This window comes from Triturus cristatus, chromosome 5_1, assembly GCF_964204655.1.
Source record: "Triturus cristatus chromosome 5_1, aTriCri1.1, whole genome shotgun sequence".
NCBI lineage: Eukaryota > Metazoa > Chordata > Amphibia > Caudata > Salamandridae > Triturus > Triturus cristatus.
In genome coordinates this window covers 449416275-449430416 of record NC_140587.1, presented here as the reverse complement: position 1 = coordinate 449430416, position 14142 = coordinate 449416275, and the positions used below count along the sequence as shown (strand labels likewise).

At 49.1% G+C, this 14142-nt stretch overlaps 1 protein-coding gene across 1 annotated transcript in view; it reads left to right on the top strand.

The window, feature by feature from the left end:
• TMEM67 (transmembrane protein 67) overlaps positions 1-14142 on the top strand; it is a 1162308-nt gene that overhangs the window by 1020020 nt on the left and 128146 nt on the right. Inside the window, exons 24-25 of the mRNA XM_085605278.1 lie at positions 12615-12731; positions 12820-12924. Coding sequence (XP_085461404.1) covers positions 12615-12731; positions 12820-12924 — 222 coding nt within the window. The remainder of the gene's footprint in view (positions 1-12614; positions 12732-12819; positions 12925-14142) is intronic.

Genomic DNA, 14142 nt, shown 5'->3' with positions numbered 1-14142 from the left:
TGCTCCGCTCAGCTCCTACCCTGAAAGTCTCGGGGGGATTCGTCAAGCGGGGGCCGAGAAAAAAGGGGGGTCCCAAAACGCATTTTCCCCATGCATTTTCCCATAGGACCTTTAGTCGAAGGTACAGCCCGAACGGCTGAACAGAATTACTTGAAATTTGGCAGAGAGGTAGTCCTCAGGTCAGGGATGTGCCTTTTGCATATATGGAGTCAATCTGTCCAGTAGTTCCTGAGAAAATTGTAGTTAAAAGCACATACATATCTATAGCCGCACACCGTGGGGTGAAAAACCATTAAATTTTTTTTTTTTTAAATGTCATACTTAGTTTATTGTAAAATAAATATATTAAAAAAATAATAATACATACATAACTTAGCATTTAAAAAACCGTACAAATTCACTGAAAAAAACATAGGTTTCACACACGTTATAGTTAGGAATTAGCATTTAAAAAACCTTGCAAATTCACTTAAAAAACCATAGGTTTCACACATGTTATAGTTAGGTGGATATTTCACTCGTAAAAAACCAATGAAATTCCCCCGTTATAGTTAATTCAAATAACTATAACTCGCGCGACCACCACTCTATCACAAGGATGATGTCATCAGTGATGTCAAGAGTGATGCAACTGACCATGTCATGAGTGATGTAATATGTGACGTCATCAGCAGTGGATTGCGGGCGCGCGAGTTATAGTTATCTGAATTAACTATAACGGGGGAATTTCATTGGTTTTTTACGAGTGAAATATCCACCTAACTATAACATGTGTGAAACCTATGGTTTTTTAAGTGAATTTTATATATATATATATATATATATATATATATATATATATATTACCTACTGGCGGTCGCCAGTAGGTAGTTATAGTTAGGACCACGTTTCCATAGGAAATCCGCAACATTCTATTTTGAATAACTTTGGCGCCGGTCGACGAATCCTCGCGAATTTTTCAAAATAGGTGGGGCGCTACGCTCCGCTCCTACCCTGAAAGTCTCGGGGTGATTCGTCAAGCGGGGGCTGAGATAAAAGGGGGGGTCCCAAAACGCGTTTTTCCCATGCATTTTTCCATAGGACCTTTAGACAGGGCTACAGCCCGAACGGCTGAACAGAATTACTAGAAATTTGGCAGAGAGGTAGTCCTCAGGTCAAGGAAGTGCCTTTTGTAGGTTTGGTGTAAATCTGTTCAGTAGATTCTGAGAAAATAGCCTTTAAATCAATATATATATCTGAGCCAGCTTACGGTGCGCTTACGGTACGCTTACCGTACGCGTACGGTGGCGTGCGCGAGCGCGATTCTGATTGGCTGTTACATCTAAGTAAACATTCGAATCGGTCGAAACCAGGAAGCGGCGGCCGCCATTTTCTCTCTCGCACTCTGAGGGGGGGGGCTGTAAACAAAGGCAAAAAACATATAAAGGGGCTGTTTAGACAGCGCCCATGCACATAGCCATGTTAGTTGAGTCCTCAAAGATCCCCCAAGGCCAAAAACGGTAAATTTTTATTTTTTGAAAATTTCGCCGATTACGCTTACCGTACGCGTACGGTGCGCTTACGCTAAAAATTTTAATAAAAAAAAAAAACCACTCTGTGCATGGCATATTATTGTCATCACTTACAAATTAAATTTAACAGATTACCTATCACAAGGAAGCGCATAATATGTCCTCCATGTGCGCACTGTGCGTAACGTGGGCACGCGGTGCGCGTAGCGCACTGCGTGCCCACCTTGCGTGTATGGCACTAACTGCGTAAAGTGGGCGCGCGGTGCGCGAAGCGCACCGCGTGCTCACTGTGCGTGCACGGTGCGCGAAGCGCACCGCGCGCGCACGGAACGAACTGCGTTAAGTGGGCGTGCACGCCACGAATGGCGTAAAGTAACTTAGCATTTAAAAAACCGTACAAATTCACTGAAAAAACCATAGGTTTCACACACGTTATAGTTAGGAATTAGCATTTAAAAAACCTTGCTAATTCAATGAAAAAACCATAGGTTTCACACATGTTATAGTTAGCTGAAAATTTTACTGATAAAAAACCAATGAAATTCCCCCGTTATAGTTACTGTAGGCAACTATAACTCACGCGACCGTAATCCTCTGCTGATGACATATGTGTCTTTATGAAAAAAAAAAATTTGTAAAATATGTATAGCTAAAATTTAATGGAAGAAGACATGGGCAAATAAGTGTCTAAATACAGTATTAGCATCAGCAGAGGATTGCGGTCGCGTGAGTTATAGTTGCCTACAGTAACTATAACGGGGGAATTTCATTGGTTTTTTATCAGTAAAATTTCCAGCTAACTATAACATGTGTGAAACCTATGGTTTTTTCATTGAATATATATATATATACACATATATATATATAACAGACAATACAACATCAAATAACAAACTACACACAATATTCATGCAGTCACTCTAACATTCAAAATAATCTTTGACATTATGGCCTGCCACAGGGCCAGCTATCTCCTACGGCCTGGAGCCGCATCCAGGTCAAGGCCGCATTGGCTGAGTCTCAGCGCTCGCTCCGCCCAGCCCCTGCCTTCACAACACACACTGTGAGGGAGCGTCACACAGTGGCAGCTCTGCTCCTTCCATCGCCAAAGCGTCACCAGCTCAGTCGCTCTGCCAGAGACCAGGAAGCTCACCTCGGGTGCGGGGAGTCCTTTCCAAGGCTCGCTGGTTGCACATGTCCCCCCGCACCTCTTTCTCTGGGCTGTTTTTGATGGAAGTGGGTGTCCCGGAGTGGGTGCTGCAACACACTCCTCACAGATGGCCCCGCATATTGCTGGTAGTAGAAGGGTGGGGAAGGAAGTCGGGCAGGCGGCTCGGAGCAGAGCTAGGCTGCGGCCACCATCTTTGGCATCCAGACCACGCCCCCGCTATACTCTGTTTTTTTAGCCTCACCCATAGCCCTCCAGTATTCACAAAGTTGATGGCAATGGTTGCTACTCCTCTTCAGGGATCAGGGTTACCAGTCTTCTCCTAATTCAACAACTGGCTATGTATCCCCTCCAGATCCTCCTAACATCGTTGGGGTTCTAAATCAAACCTACCTAAGTCACATCTGACTCCTTCGCAGAGACTTTCTTTCATTGGAGCTGTCTTGGATAAGTTGCACTATCTGAAAGAAACACGTTAGTTAGATTCCTCACCTTAGAATATCCCCAGGCGTCAGACTGGATCCGGAAGATTTTTCGTCAGCAATACCCCTTGCGCGTCGCTAGGCGTCGTCTGCGGCTCCGCGTCCGTCGTCGGCGTCGTGCGCCGGGATGACGTCGTCGGAGTACTTAGACGCCGCCCTCGCGCGCTGACGTCAGTTCTTCTTTTTTCCGCGCCAGTAAGCGCAGATCCGGGAGAGCTACCCCTTTTAGTCTTTTTTGACTAAATCTTTTTGATCATTTTTGATCCTTGTCTGTCGACATCTGGTGCCGGTAGGATGCCTGGGTTCAAGGCTTGCGAGGATTGCCATCGACTGATGTCGGTGACCGATCACCACCGCCGGTGCCTCTACTGCTTAGGCCCCGACCACGACGCGGAGTCGTGCAACGACTGCCAGGCCCTGACTTCGAAGGCTAGGCGGGAGCGGTCCCGCAAGCTTCTCGAGCTTCGCCACTCGGCTCCGCGTCGTGCACGATCCCGGTCCAGGAGGAGGTCCAAGGATCGCTCGCGGAGCCCTAGCCGACGCCATCGATCGTCCGGCTCCAAGTCGTCGGGTAAGTCCAAACGCTCAAAGAAGTCCAAGAGGCGACACCGCTCTTCGGACTCCCCTCGCCGGTCACGCGACTCGGCCGAGGGTCAGGGTGGTTCCACCCCCGCGGCTCCGGCGGAGCCGCAGGTGCCGCTTCCGCCCCCATACCTTCCGGTCCCTGGGACTGACGCGGCGCCGGCGGAGATCAGTGCCTTCCTCTCGGCCATGAGGAGCCTGGCCCCGCCGTCGACGCCCGCTGGCGCGCCTTCGGGCCCCGCGGACTCGACTGGGCGATCTTGCCTGCCGGCGGCTCCGGCCCCGGCGCCGTCGCCGACTCCGGTCTCGACGCCGCAGGTCCCCGCGGGGCCCATGCCTGGGCCCCAGTCGACGCCGGTTTACCTAGTCACTCCTCCACCGGCGCCGACGCCTGAACCACCGACGCCGTCACCGGCGCCGCCGACGCCTTTGGCGCCGACACCGCCCCAGTTTAGCCCTCATCCGGACCCGGCGCCGCAGCGGCGTCGACCGACGCCGCATCCGACGCCGCTTGAGTCCTACCATCTCTACAGTCCGGTTCCGATCATTCCTCCTGTTTATCAGGAATCGGAAGAAGGGGGCGACTGGGAGGGGTTCGAGGACCCTCTGGCTGTTCAGTCACAGCTTTCTCAGGACTGGGCAGATGAACTGGGGGAGGCCAGAGGGCTGGACACCTCGCCAGACACTGGATTCACTTCTCCTCCGACCGTGGCTTCGGAGGAGGGTGCAGCATTTTCTGTGGTGCTGCGCAAGGCGGCAGAGGCCCTTGGGCTCGAGTTGCCTGCCGTGGCTGTGAGGACTAACATCCTCACCGAGGTGCTTCAAACCTCAGCAAGCTCCACTGAGCCTCTGCTGCCGTTCAACGAGGCCCTCACTGACGTTCTGCAGGGCACCTGGTCCAAGCCCTCCACAGTTCCTCCTGTGGATAGGAACGTTGCCAGGCGCCACCGCCCTGCTCCGGGCGACCCCAGTTTCCTGTCCCAACACCCCACCCCCGAGAGTCTGGTTATCCAGGCCTCTACCTCCCAATCCTCCTTCCCGACCGCTCCGCCGGACCGGGATTCCAAGAGACTCGAGCAGTTTGGCAAGAAACTGTTCTCGTCCCTTAGTTTGGGCCTGCGGTCCTTAAATACCGCCTGTCTCTTGGACCGTTATTCCCATTCCCTGTGGGATACGGTGGAGGACGTGCTGCCCCTGTGTCCGGAGGAGGTCCGGACGCGTCTTAACCAGGCTTTGGCCGATGGGAGGGATGCAGCACGGCACGCCATACGATGTGGGCTTGACACCACGGACTCGCTGGGTCGGGCGATTTCAACCACGGTGGCGCTCCGCCGCCACGCCTGGATGCGGTCCACGTCATTTTCTGGGGATGTCCAGACCACCCTCATGGACATGCCCTTGGATGGCACTCGCCTGTTTGGTGAGAAGGCGGACAGTGCGCTGAACCGCTTTAAGGACTCCCGGGCTACGGCCAAGTCCTTGGGCCTCTCGGCTCCGCGGGCGCACACCTCCGCTTTTCGCCCCTTTCGTGGCCAAGGAAGGGGCGCCTCCTCACCTGCGCGCGGTCGCGGACGTGGCTTCCGCCGTGGCGGAAATGGAGGCCGACGTGGTCAGCCCACTTCCACCCCGGCAGCATCCGCCTCAAAGCCCTCCTAGTCCGAGCTTTCAGGCCCATACCACGCCAGTGGGCGGCAGAGTTCGCCATCACCTGCTCCACTGGCGGTCCATAACATCGGACAGGTGGGTGCTGCAAATCGTCCGAAGGGGCTACTCCCTCCCCTTCGAGACGACCCCTCCAGCCATGCCACCGCAGCACCACCGTATCTCGGGGGATCATTTGAATCTTCTCCGCGAGGAAGTTTCGGCTCTCTTGGCCAAGGGGGCCGTCGAGCGCGTTCCGAGTCCAGAAGTAGGTCGTGGTTGTTATTCCCACTACTTTCTGGTTCCCAAGAAGGGCAAGGGGGGCCTACGCCCTATCTTGGACCTCCGGAACGTCAATGCCTTCCTCCGAAAGGAAAGGTTCAAGATGCTAACGTTGGCTCAGGTTTTAGCTGCCCTAGACCCTGGAGACTGGATGGTAGCGTTGGACTTGCAGGACGCATATTTTCATATCCCCGTCCTGCCGGCCCACCGGCGTTACCTGCGGTTCACGGTGGGCCAAGAGCACTTTCAGTTTACCGTGCTCCCCTTCGGCCTCACCAGTGCCCCTCGGGTGTTCACGAAAGTGTTGGCGGTGGTCGCAGCTCATCTGCGCAGATCAGGGGTTTCAGTCTTCCCCTATCTCGACGACTGGTTGTTGAAGGCGGGCTCGCCCCAGGCAGTCGTCTCCCACCTCCAGACTACGGCGGATCTCCTGCATTTGCTGGGGTTTTCCATCAACGTGCCGAAGTCACACCTGAGTCCCTCTCAGAAGCTCCTCTTCATCGGAGCGGTTCTCGATTCGGCGCAGTTCCGGGTCCATCCACCGGAACAGCGGGTCCGGGATATACAGGCCCTGATTCCCATCTTTCGGCCTCTATCCCGGGTTTCGGTCAGGCTAGTGTTGCGGCTTCTGGGGCTGATGGCCTCCTGCATCCTACTAGTGCATCACGCCAGGCGGCGCATGCGGGCTCTGCAGTGGGACCTGAAGTTTCAGTGGGCCCAGCATCACGGCAACCTGTCCGACCATGTCTTGATCTCGGAGGGCACTGCACAGCAGTTGCAGTGGTGGCTCACGGACCGCGAGTGGGTCAAGGGCAAGAGCCTCTCCCTTCCCCAACCGGAGCATGTCGTAGTGACGGATGCGTCCCTCCTGGGTTGGGGTGGCCATATGGGAGAGGCGGAGATCAGAGGCCTCTGGTCTCCGGCGGAGTCTCGTCTCCACATCAACCTGTTGGAGTTGAGAGCGATCCGGCTTGCACTGAAAGCCTTCCTTCCCTCTGTCAGGGGAAGTGTCGTGCAGGTGTTCACGGACAACACCACCGCCATGTGGTATTGCAACAAACAGGGCGGGGTGGGGTCGTGGACCCTTTGTCAGGAGGCTCTGCGCCTCTGGACGTGGCTGGAACACCAGGGCGTCACCCTAGTGGTTCAACATCTGGCGGGCTCTCTGAACGCCAGAGCAGACGAACTCAGCCGCAGGTGCATGATGGATCACGAATGGCGTCTGAACTCCGAAGTGGCGCAAGGTCTCTTTCAGCAGTGGGGAGAGCCTTGGTTAGATCTATTCGCCACCGAAGAGAACGCGCAATGTCAGCAGTTCTGCGCGTTGGAATTTCCAAGGCGGCACTCGCTCGGCGACGCTTTTCGTCACGAGTGGAGTTGCGGTCTGTTGTACGCCTTTCCGCCTATACCACTTCTGCCCAGAGTGCTGAAGAAGATCAGGCACGACCGGGCCCAAGTCATCTTGGTGGCTCCGGATTGGGCACGAAGATACTGGTATCCCGAGCTACTCAGTCTGTTGACCGATCCCCCGATACGTCTGCCCCTTCGGGAGGATCTTCTGTCGCAGCAGCAGGGGACGGTCCTCCACCCGAACCTGTCCAGCCTCCACCTCCATGCGTGGAGATTGAGCGGCGGCAGTTGATGCCATTTGACTTGCCTCCTGAAGTCTGTGATATCATTCTGGCAGCCAGGCGTCCCTCCACAAAGTCGGTATACGCCTGCCGGTGGAACAAATTTGTGGCATGGTGCACAGCAAAGGCTGTGGATCCCCTTTCTGCCCCTCTTTCTGAGGTTCTTCTCTTCCTTCTTTCTCTGGCCCGGCAGGGCTCTGCCCTGGGCACCCTGAAAGGTTATCTTGCTGCCATCTCCGCCTTCTTGCGGCTTCCTGATCAGCCTTCTCTTTTCAAGTCCCCTGTGGTTACACGCTTTCTCAAAGGCATTACACACACGTTCCCTCCTGTCCCTTTTGTAATGCCTCAGTGGGACTTGAATCTGGTATTGACATTCCTGATGTGCGCTCCCTTCGAGCCTCTTCACAATTGTCCTCTTCGTCTTCTGACTCTTAAGACTGCTTTTCTGGTAGCCATCACCTCGGCTAGACGGGTGAGTGAGCTCCAGGCTTTATCTTCAAAGCCTCCTTTTCTCTCTGTTCATCCGGACAAGGTTGTCCTTCGGCCTCGTCCCTCCTTTCTTCCTAAAGTGGTGACTCCATTTCACCTTGGGCAGTCTGTCACCTTGCCCACCTTCTTTCCGCCTCCGCATCCTTCCAAAGAGGAAGAGAGGCTCCACCGTCTGGACCCAAAACGTGCGCTCTCCTTTTATCTGGACCGCACAAAACAGTTCCGGGTGGACGACCAGCTTTTTGTTGGGTACGTGGGCGCTAAGAAGGGGAAAACTGTGCACAAACGGACCATCTCTCGGTGGGTCTTTTTGTGTATAAAAATTTGCTATTCCTTGGCTAAAAAGGACCCTCCTGTTGGGCTGCGCGCCCATTCTACTCGGGCCACGGCGGCTACTACTGCCTTGGGACGGGGAGTCCCTTTGCAGGACATCTGTCAGGCGGCAACGTGGGCTTCGCTACACACGTTTGCCAGGCATTATTGCCTTGACAGCCAAGTCCGGAGGGATGGCTTCTTTGGCCGTTCTGTCCTCCAGGACTTTCTGGTGTGATCTTGGTTCGCAGACCCACCACCGGGGATGGTATTGCTTGGGTATCTATTCTAAGGTGAGGAATCTAACTAACGTGTTTCTTTCAGATGAACAAGTTACTTACCTTCGGTAACGATGTATCTGTAAGAAACATTAGTTAGTTAGATTCCTCACCGACCCTCCCATCCTCCCCGTTCTGCGAACTGACATCTAGGGTTAAGGTTGTCCTTTCAGGCCCCTAGATTTTATTTTTGGCACCAGTGTCGGTCTTTGCATGGCTCTGCGTTCCTGGCGCGGAAGGCTATGTACAAGAACTGACGTCAGCGCGCGAGGGCGGCGTCTAAGTACTCCGACGACGTCATCCCGGCGCACGACGCCGACGACGGACGCGGAGCCGCAGACGACGCCTAGCGACGCGCAAGGGGTATTGCTGACGAAAAATCTTCCGGATCCAGTCTGACGCCTGGGGATATTCTAAGGTGAGGAATCTAACTAACTAATGTTTCTTACAGATACATCGTTACCGAAGGTAAGTAACTTGTTCTTCAGGTCTTCCCTGTGGATCAACGAGTCCAAGACATTCAGGCTATGAATCTGGTGTTTCAGCCTATGTCCTGGGTCTCAGTGAGGATGGCTCTAAAGCTTCTTGGTCTACTGGCCCCCTGCATTTGTCTCACCTACCATACCAGATGGCACATGTGAGCACTGGAGTGGGATATGAAGTCTCAGGCCGAACTCCAAGGGAACTGGTCTGATTCCATTCAGGTTTTGGAGGAGACTGCAAAAGATCTGCCGTAGTGGCTGCTTGTTCGCAGTTGAACCAGTGGCAAGCTCCTCTTCCTTACCCCATTCAGTGTTGACAGTGGTGACGGATGCATCCCCACTGGGTTCAGGAGGCCATCTGGGAGAGGAAGTAATCAGAGGACCCTGGTCTCTGGCAGAGACAAGCCTCCAAATCAGTTTGCTAGAGTTGCTGGCATTTCACTTGCCATTGAAGGCCTTTCAGTCAACCATCAAAGGGAGGCTCATGGATAACACCACTGCTAGGTGGTACTTTAGCAAGCAGGGGATTGGGGTCCCTGGGTCCTATGCCATGAGAGTCTGTGCCTCTGGAATTCGCTGTGTCGTCAGGCAGAGGCTTAGTGAAACTTGAGGGGACTACTCTGCAAACAACAATGGTCCCCCTTCCGGAACTACTCAGTAGCACTCAGGCCAGGGTACTGTGCTGAGGGGACCCGTTGGAGCTCGGGCCCCCTTGCACTGGGGGGGGGCTGCAGGGGCCTTTGTTACGCCACTGTCGTCAGGGCACCTCCCAGGTTGTGAATCAGCTGGCATGATTTTTGAGCTCCAGAGTTCAACGAACTCTGCTGGCGATGCCTTGCAGACCACATATGGCAGCTATACCCGGAGGTGGTGCAGGGCATCTTCCAGCAAGGGGGAGAACCCTGGCTAAATCTCTTCGGCACTGCCAAGAATGCACATTGTCAACACTTTTGCGTTGTTCGAGTATCTACAAAGACACTCTCTGAGACGCATTCTTCCTGCAGTGGTGTATAGACTCTTGTATGTCTTACTGCTGCTACGTCTCCTGCTCTCAGTTCTAAAGGGCGGAAGCAAATTTACCCAAGCCATCTTAGTGGCTTTGAATTGGACAAGGGGAGAGTGGTATCCATAACTTCTGGGCTTGAGCATTTGTCTTCCGATCAGGCTTCTGCTTTGGGAGAACCTTCTGTTGGAGCAGCAGAGCAGGGTTTTGCATCTGGGCCTGCACAACTTGCATCTCCATGCATGGATATTGAGTGGTAGCAGATGATCTTTTTTGACCACCCGCCGAAACTCGTCATGTGATCCTGACATCCAGGCGTGCTTTCACAAAGTCCGTATACTCTGGGATATGTTTGTGGCCTTAGTGTGGCATCCACCAGACTGACCCCTGCAAGCAATCTGTTGGATAACCTATTGCTGAATTTATCCTAGGCCCTGCAAGCATTTGCAGTGGGCACTGTTAAAGGTTACTTGCCAGTCCTCTTGGCTTTTTTATGTTTTATGATCTGCTATGCATTGTCTAGGAAACTGCCTTCCGAAGGCACGAGAGTTCATTCCACCAGAGCTAAAGCTGCTATCGCTGCTTTGGCACTTGGAGTGCCTGTCCTGGATATCTGGCAGGTTGCTACATGGGCATCAATGCACATGTTCACAAACCACTATTGCCTTAACAGTCAGGTCCGCCAGGTGGCCTTTTTGCTCATTCGGTCCTGCAGGACCTTTTGATCTGAGCCATTCCACGGACCATCAATTTTGGAAGGTACTGCTTTGGTATCTATTCGTAAGGTGAGGAATCTTTGGTTAGAAGAATCCATGAGATGAACATGTTACTTATCTTCGGTAACATACTTTCTGGTGTATACTCTATGTAACTGCAGATTACTCCGTGTTATCCCATGTCTTCTTTCTGTGGAATGGTCTTTTCCATCTAAAATGGTCCCAGTTTATGAACCTGCACAATAATGCTTCCAGTCTTTTGAAGCTCCTCATGTCTGAGATAATGGACCGGATTCCAAAAGAAAGAGATGTCAGCGCATGAGTGGCATTTATGTGCGATTCTTTTCATCTCTTCCTGAATGAATGAAGTTGGGAAAGAGTCTCACAGTCCCACCTATTGGCCCCAAGAGAGCACTGCTTTAGATTTTCCGGATCCAGTCTGGCGCCTAGGGATTTTCACAAGGTGAGGATCTAAAATCCTTAGACAGATTGTCCTTCGGGAAAGTTACAAAACAGAAGCAGGCCTTTTCTAGTAGTACTTACCACACTGCTTTGAAACTGGTTCTAGCTGTGATACGATGGAGCTTAGCCATGTATTAAGTGAAATGAATCTATTAGTATTCATACTGGTTCTTGTTCTCCGCACACAAAGAGCAAAGATTTTATCTACTGCTATATCAAATCTGTATATAATTATAAAGAGTTCTTATAATATTGAAATAAGTGTCTTTTACTACCAGGCCCCTTATGGCTGGGGAGATGAGTTTAATGATTACTTCTAAAGTAAGACAATGCTACTTAATGGTTTGTGTGTCCTAAGGTCTTTCAGAGGAGTTTCACTTTTCAGTGTTTGTATAGTTTGCCTGGGGGGCCGGGGTGGTGGTAAGATGCTTTAGTTGACTTTAGATGCAAAAAAGGCTAATAAATAATAAGAATAGTTTTTGTTTCATATGATTGTAAATCAATTTTACCTATTGATTGTAGAACAAAAGAAAGAAATATCCTACAGCACTATTGACCTAATTGTGAATTCAATTTTTAATTAATGTAAATGTATTAAATCAAATCAAAATTGTTTTTCTGAAGTTTAAATTACAAAATAGATTACCGCATAGAAATATATTATTATTATGGATTAGTAATTTTTAAATGTAATGTGTGGAATTAATTAAAAGTAATTTAATAAATATTTTATTTAAAATTAGTTTATTCATTTTTAAATTAAAAAAAGGTTATTTAAATGTTCTACAGTTTACTTATTAGTGTGTGCTATCTTGATTTTTTTTAACATTAAATTATAAATAATAATATTGTAACTATTTGAAATACATTAATTTCACATCATTTTCTATAGGGGTTAATTTCAAGTCCCTTCCTCCATTATATTCAGTAGGAGGGTGTTGCAGTATCACTGGCTGACTGTGTGTGGTTCTGAGCGAACTACGTATTTACTCGTACATTTAGCTCCCCCTCCTTTTTCAGGTGTTGGAGACATGTACGTCTACACTTTTGAATAACTTTACATTTGCATTTTGTGAATATCCAAAAGCAGTAAATCTACTCAAAATTATAAGAGTAATTTACATATATAAATTAAACTCAAGTGCCATTTACCTTTGTGAATAGCCACAAATATTGTTAAACCTATTCGTGTTAATCATTACAGAGAATCCAGGCCTTACCCTGTTATTTTTGAATGCTTAACAAAGATGTGGAAGGCTCCATCCCTTATCCACATCACAAACCACAATAAGAGTTGGCATGGCACGGGTAGGGCTCTTGATTGTATTTTCTTTTACCAGGTAAAGATTTCTAGTTGAAAACAAGGTTTCAAAATGTGTAGGTGAATTCAGATGATGCAGTGTCCACTTCAAAAATGCAATGTACATGTAGTCATATTTTAAAATTGTCATGAAAGGTTTGTTAGCCATAGTTTTAACCATTAGTTACGCTTTAATATAGGTCTTTGATGTCACAGTGCTCCTCCCAGACTTTTTGTGTGTCTGCATTTAAAATATGTTTTTTTTAATTTTTCAGGAAAACATGTGTAGTCAGAGAGGTCTGCTTCCAAACACAGACATTCAAACTTTCCAGATTTCCATTACGATCAAGACAAGACTGCAATTTGACCGGATTCATGATACTCTTACAAGGGTGTGTAGTGTATAATGTTTGTTTAAAAAACATTATTTTGAAACATATTTGTGTGTTAAACATACTGGCATAATTTTATTTCCTACAGCGAAATGCCCATTCAAGATTTTTGAATTCACCCGGAACTGCCTTTGAACAGAGTACTAAGGCATATCATACAATGAACAAATTCCTAGGCTCCTTCATAGATCACGTATGTATTCTGTTGGATCATGAACGCTCAATGTTGATATTTAAGAGTTATTGTTTTCCTGTTGTCCACCTGATGTTGCACTTATTGATTTTTCACGCAGGACCAGAGAGCCTCCTGTTGTATATGGGCCTCCTGTTTTCTAGCAGAAGACCATGGCAGGACCTCTGGCCTGTTGTACAATGTTGTGACTTCAGAGCAGCATAACCCACTTTTGCTGGAACTTAGGATTGATTGTAGCTGGCTTCCTCTGCCTCACACAGGTCTCTATAGATCTGAGGAAAGTATGGGAATGGCTGAGCATACTTACAGTGCCTCTTCTGTCTCCTTTGGGCTTCTACAGGCTCAAGGTGGAGGCAGTGTGTGTGCTGCTATGCAGATTCTTTGTTTTCTCATTCCTCTCCATAGCTATACAAACCAAATAGGTAATGTCTGGGTGGTGCTGTGAGCTATAAAAGCAATATCCAACTGACATCCAGCACTCTTAGAACTCAGAATGTTCTATGAACAACAACAGAGCTCAATCAATAGGACACAGGATAATTACATTACTGTTAGATAGGTTCATACAGGTAAGCATGAATGTTACCAGTAACAGAATGAACAAACAGCCGAATGTTAAAGCTTACCACATACCTCCCTTTCTTATAAAAAAAAATAAAACGAACAAAACTTACAAAGGATCACTACATAACAAAATCCTCAAATTACTTTGGCTTGGCAACCTAGTGTTTCTTTTCCCCTCGACCATTTCTGTTGCAACAACACTTTCTGGTGAAATTCTTACATTGTCCCAATGCTTATTATTTTCCAACTCAATAGATTCAATAGGTCAATCAGGTTGATTTGTAACATCAGGTCGCTCATTCACATCTGTAACTTTATTTGCTGTGTTGAAGTTGGCCAACTTAGAAATACTCCATCATGTGTTGTGGTTTAGTAAGGCAGATTGTTTTCCGATCTTGACAATTTCCTATATTTTGAAAAATTTGGAACAGCCTTTCTGTACATGCCCAGGCAACTTGACTTTATCTCCCACATATAATTTGACGTGTCTGGGACAACCAATTTTTGCCTTTTTGATTTTTTCAATTCTTCATTGTTTTTGACAGTAGCATACATTTTCTTTTTTAAATTGCAAGTGTTCCCCTTAGAGAACAACCAAGGTAGAATTAACTCTTGTCTACACATTCTTCTTTAGGTAAAACAAAAGGAGAACAT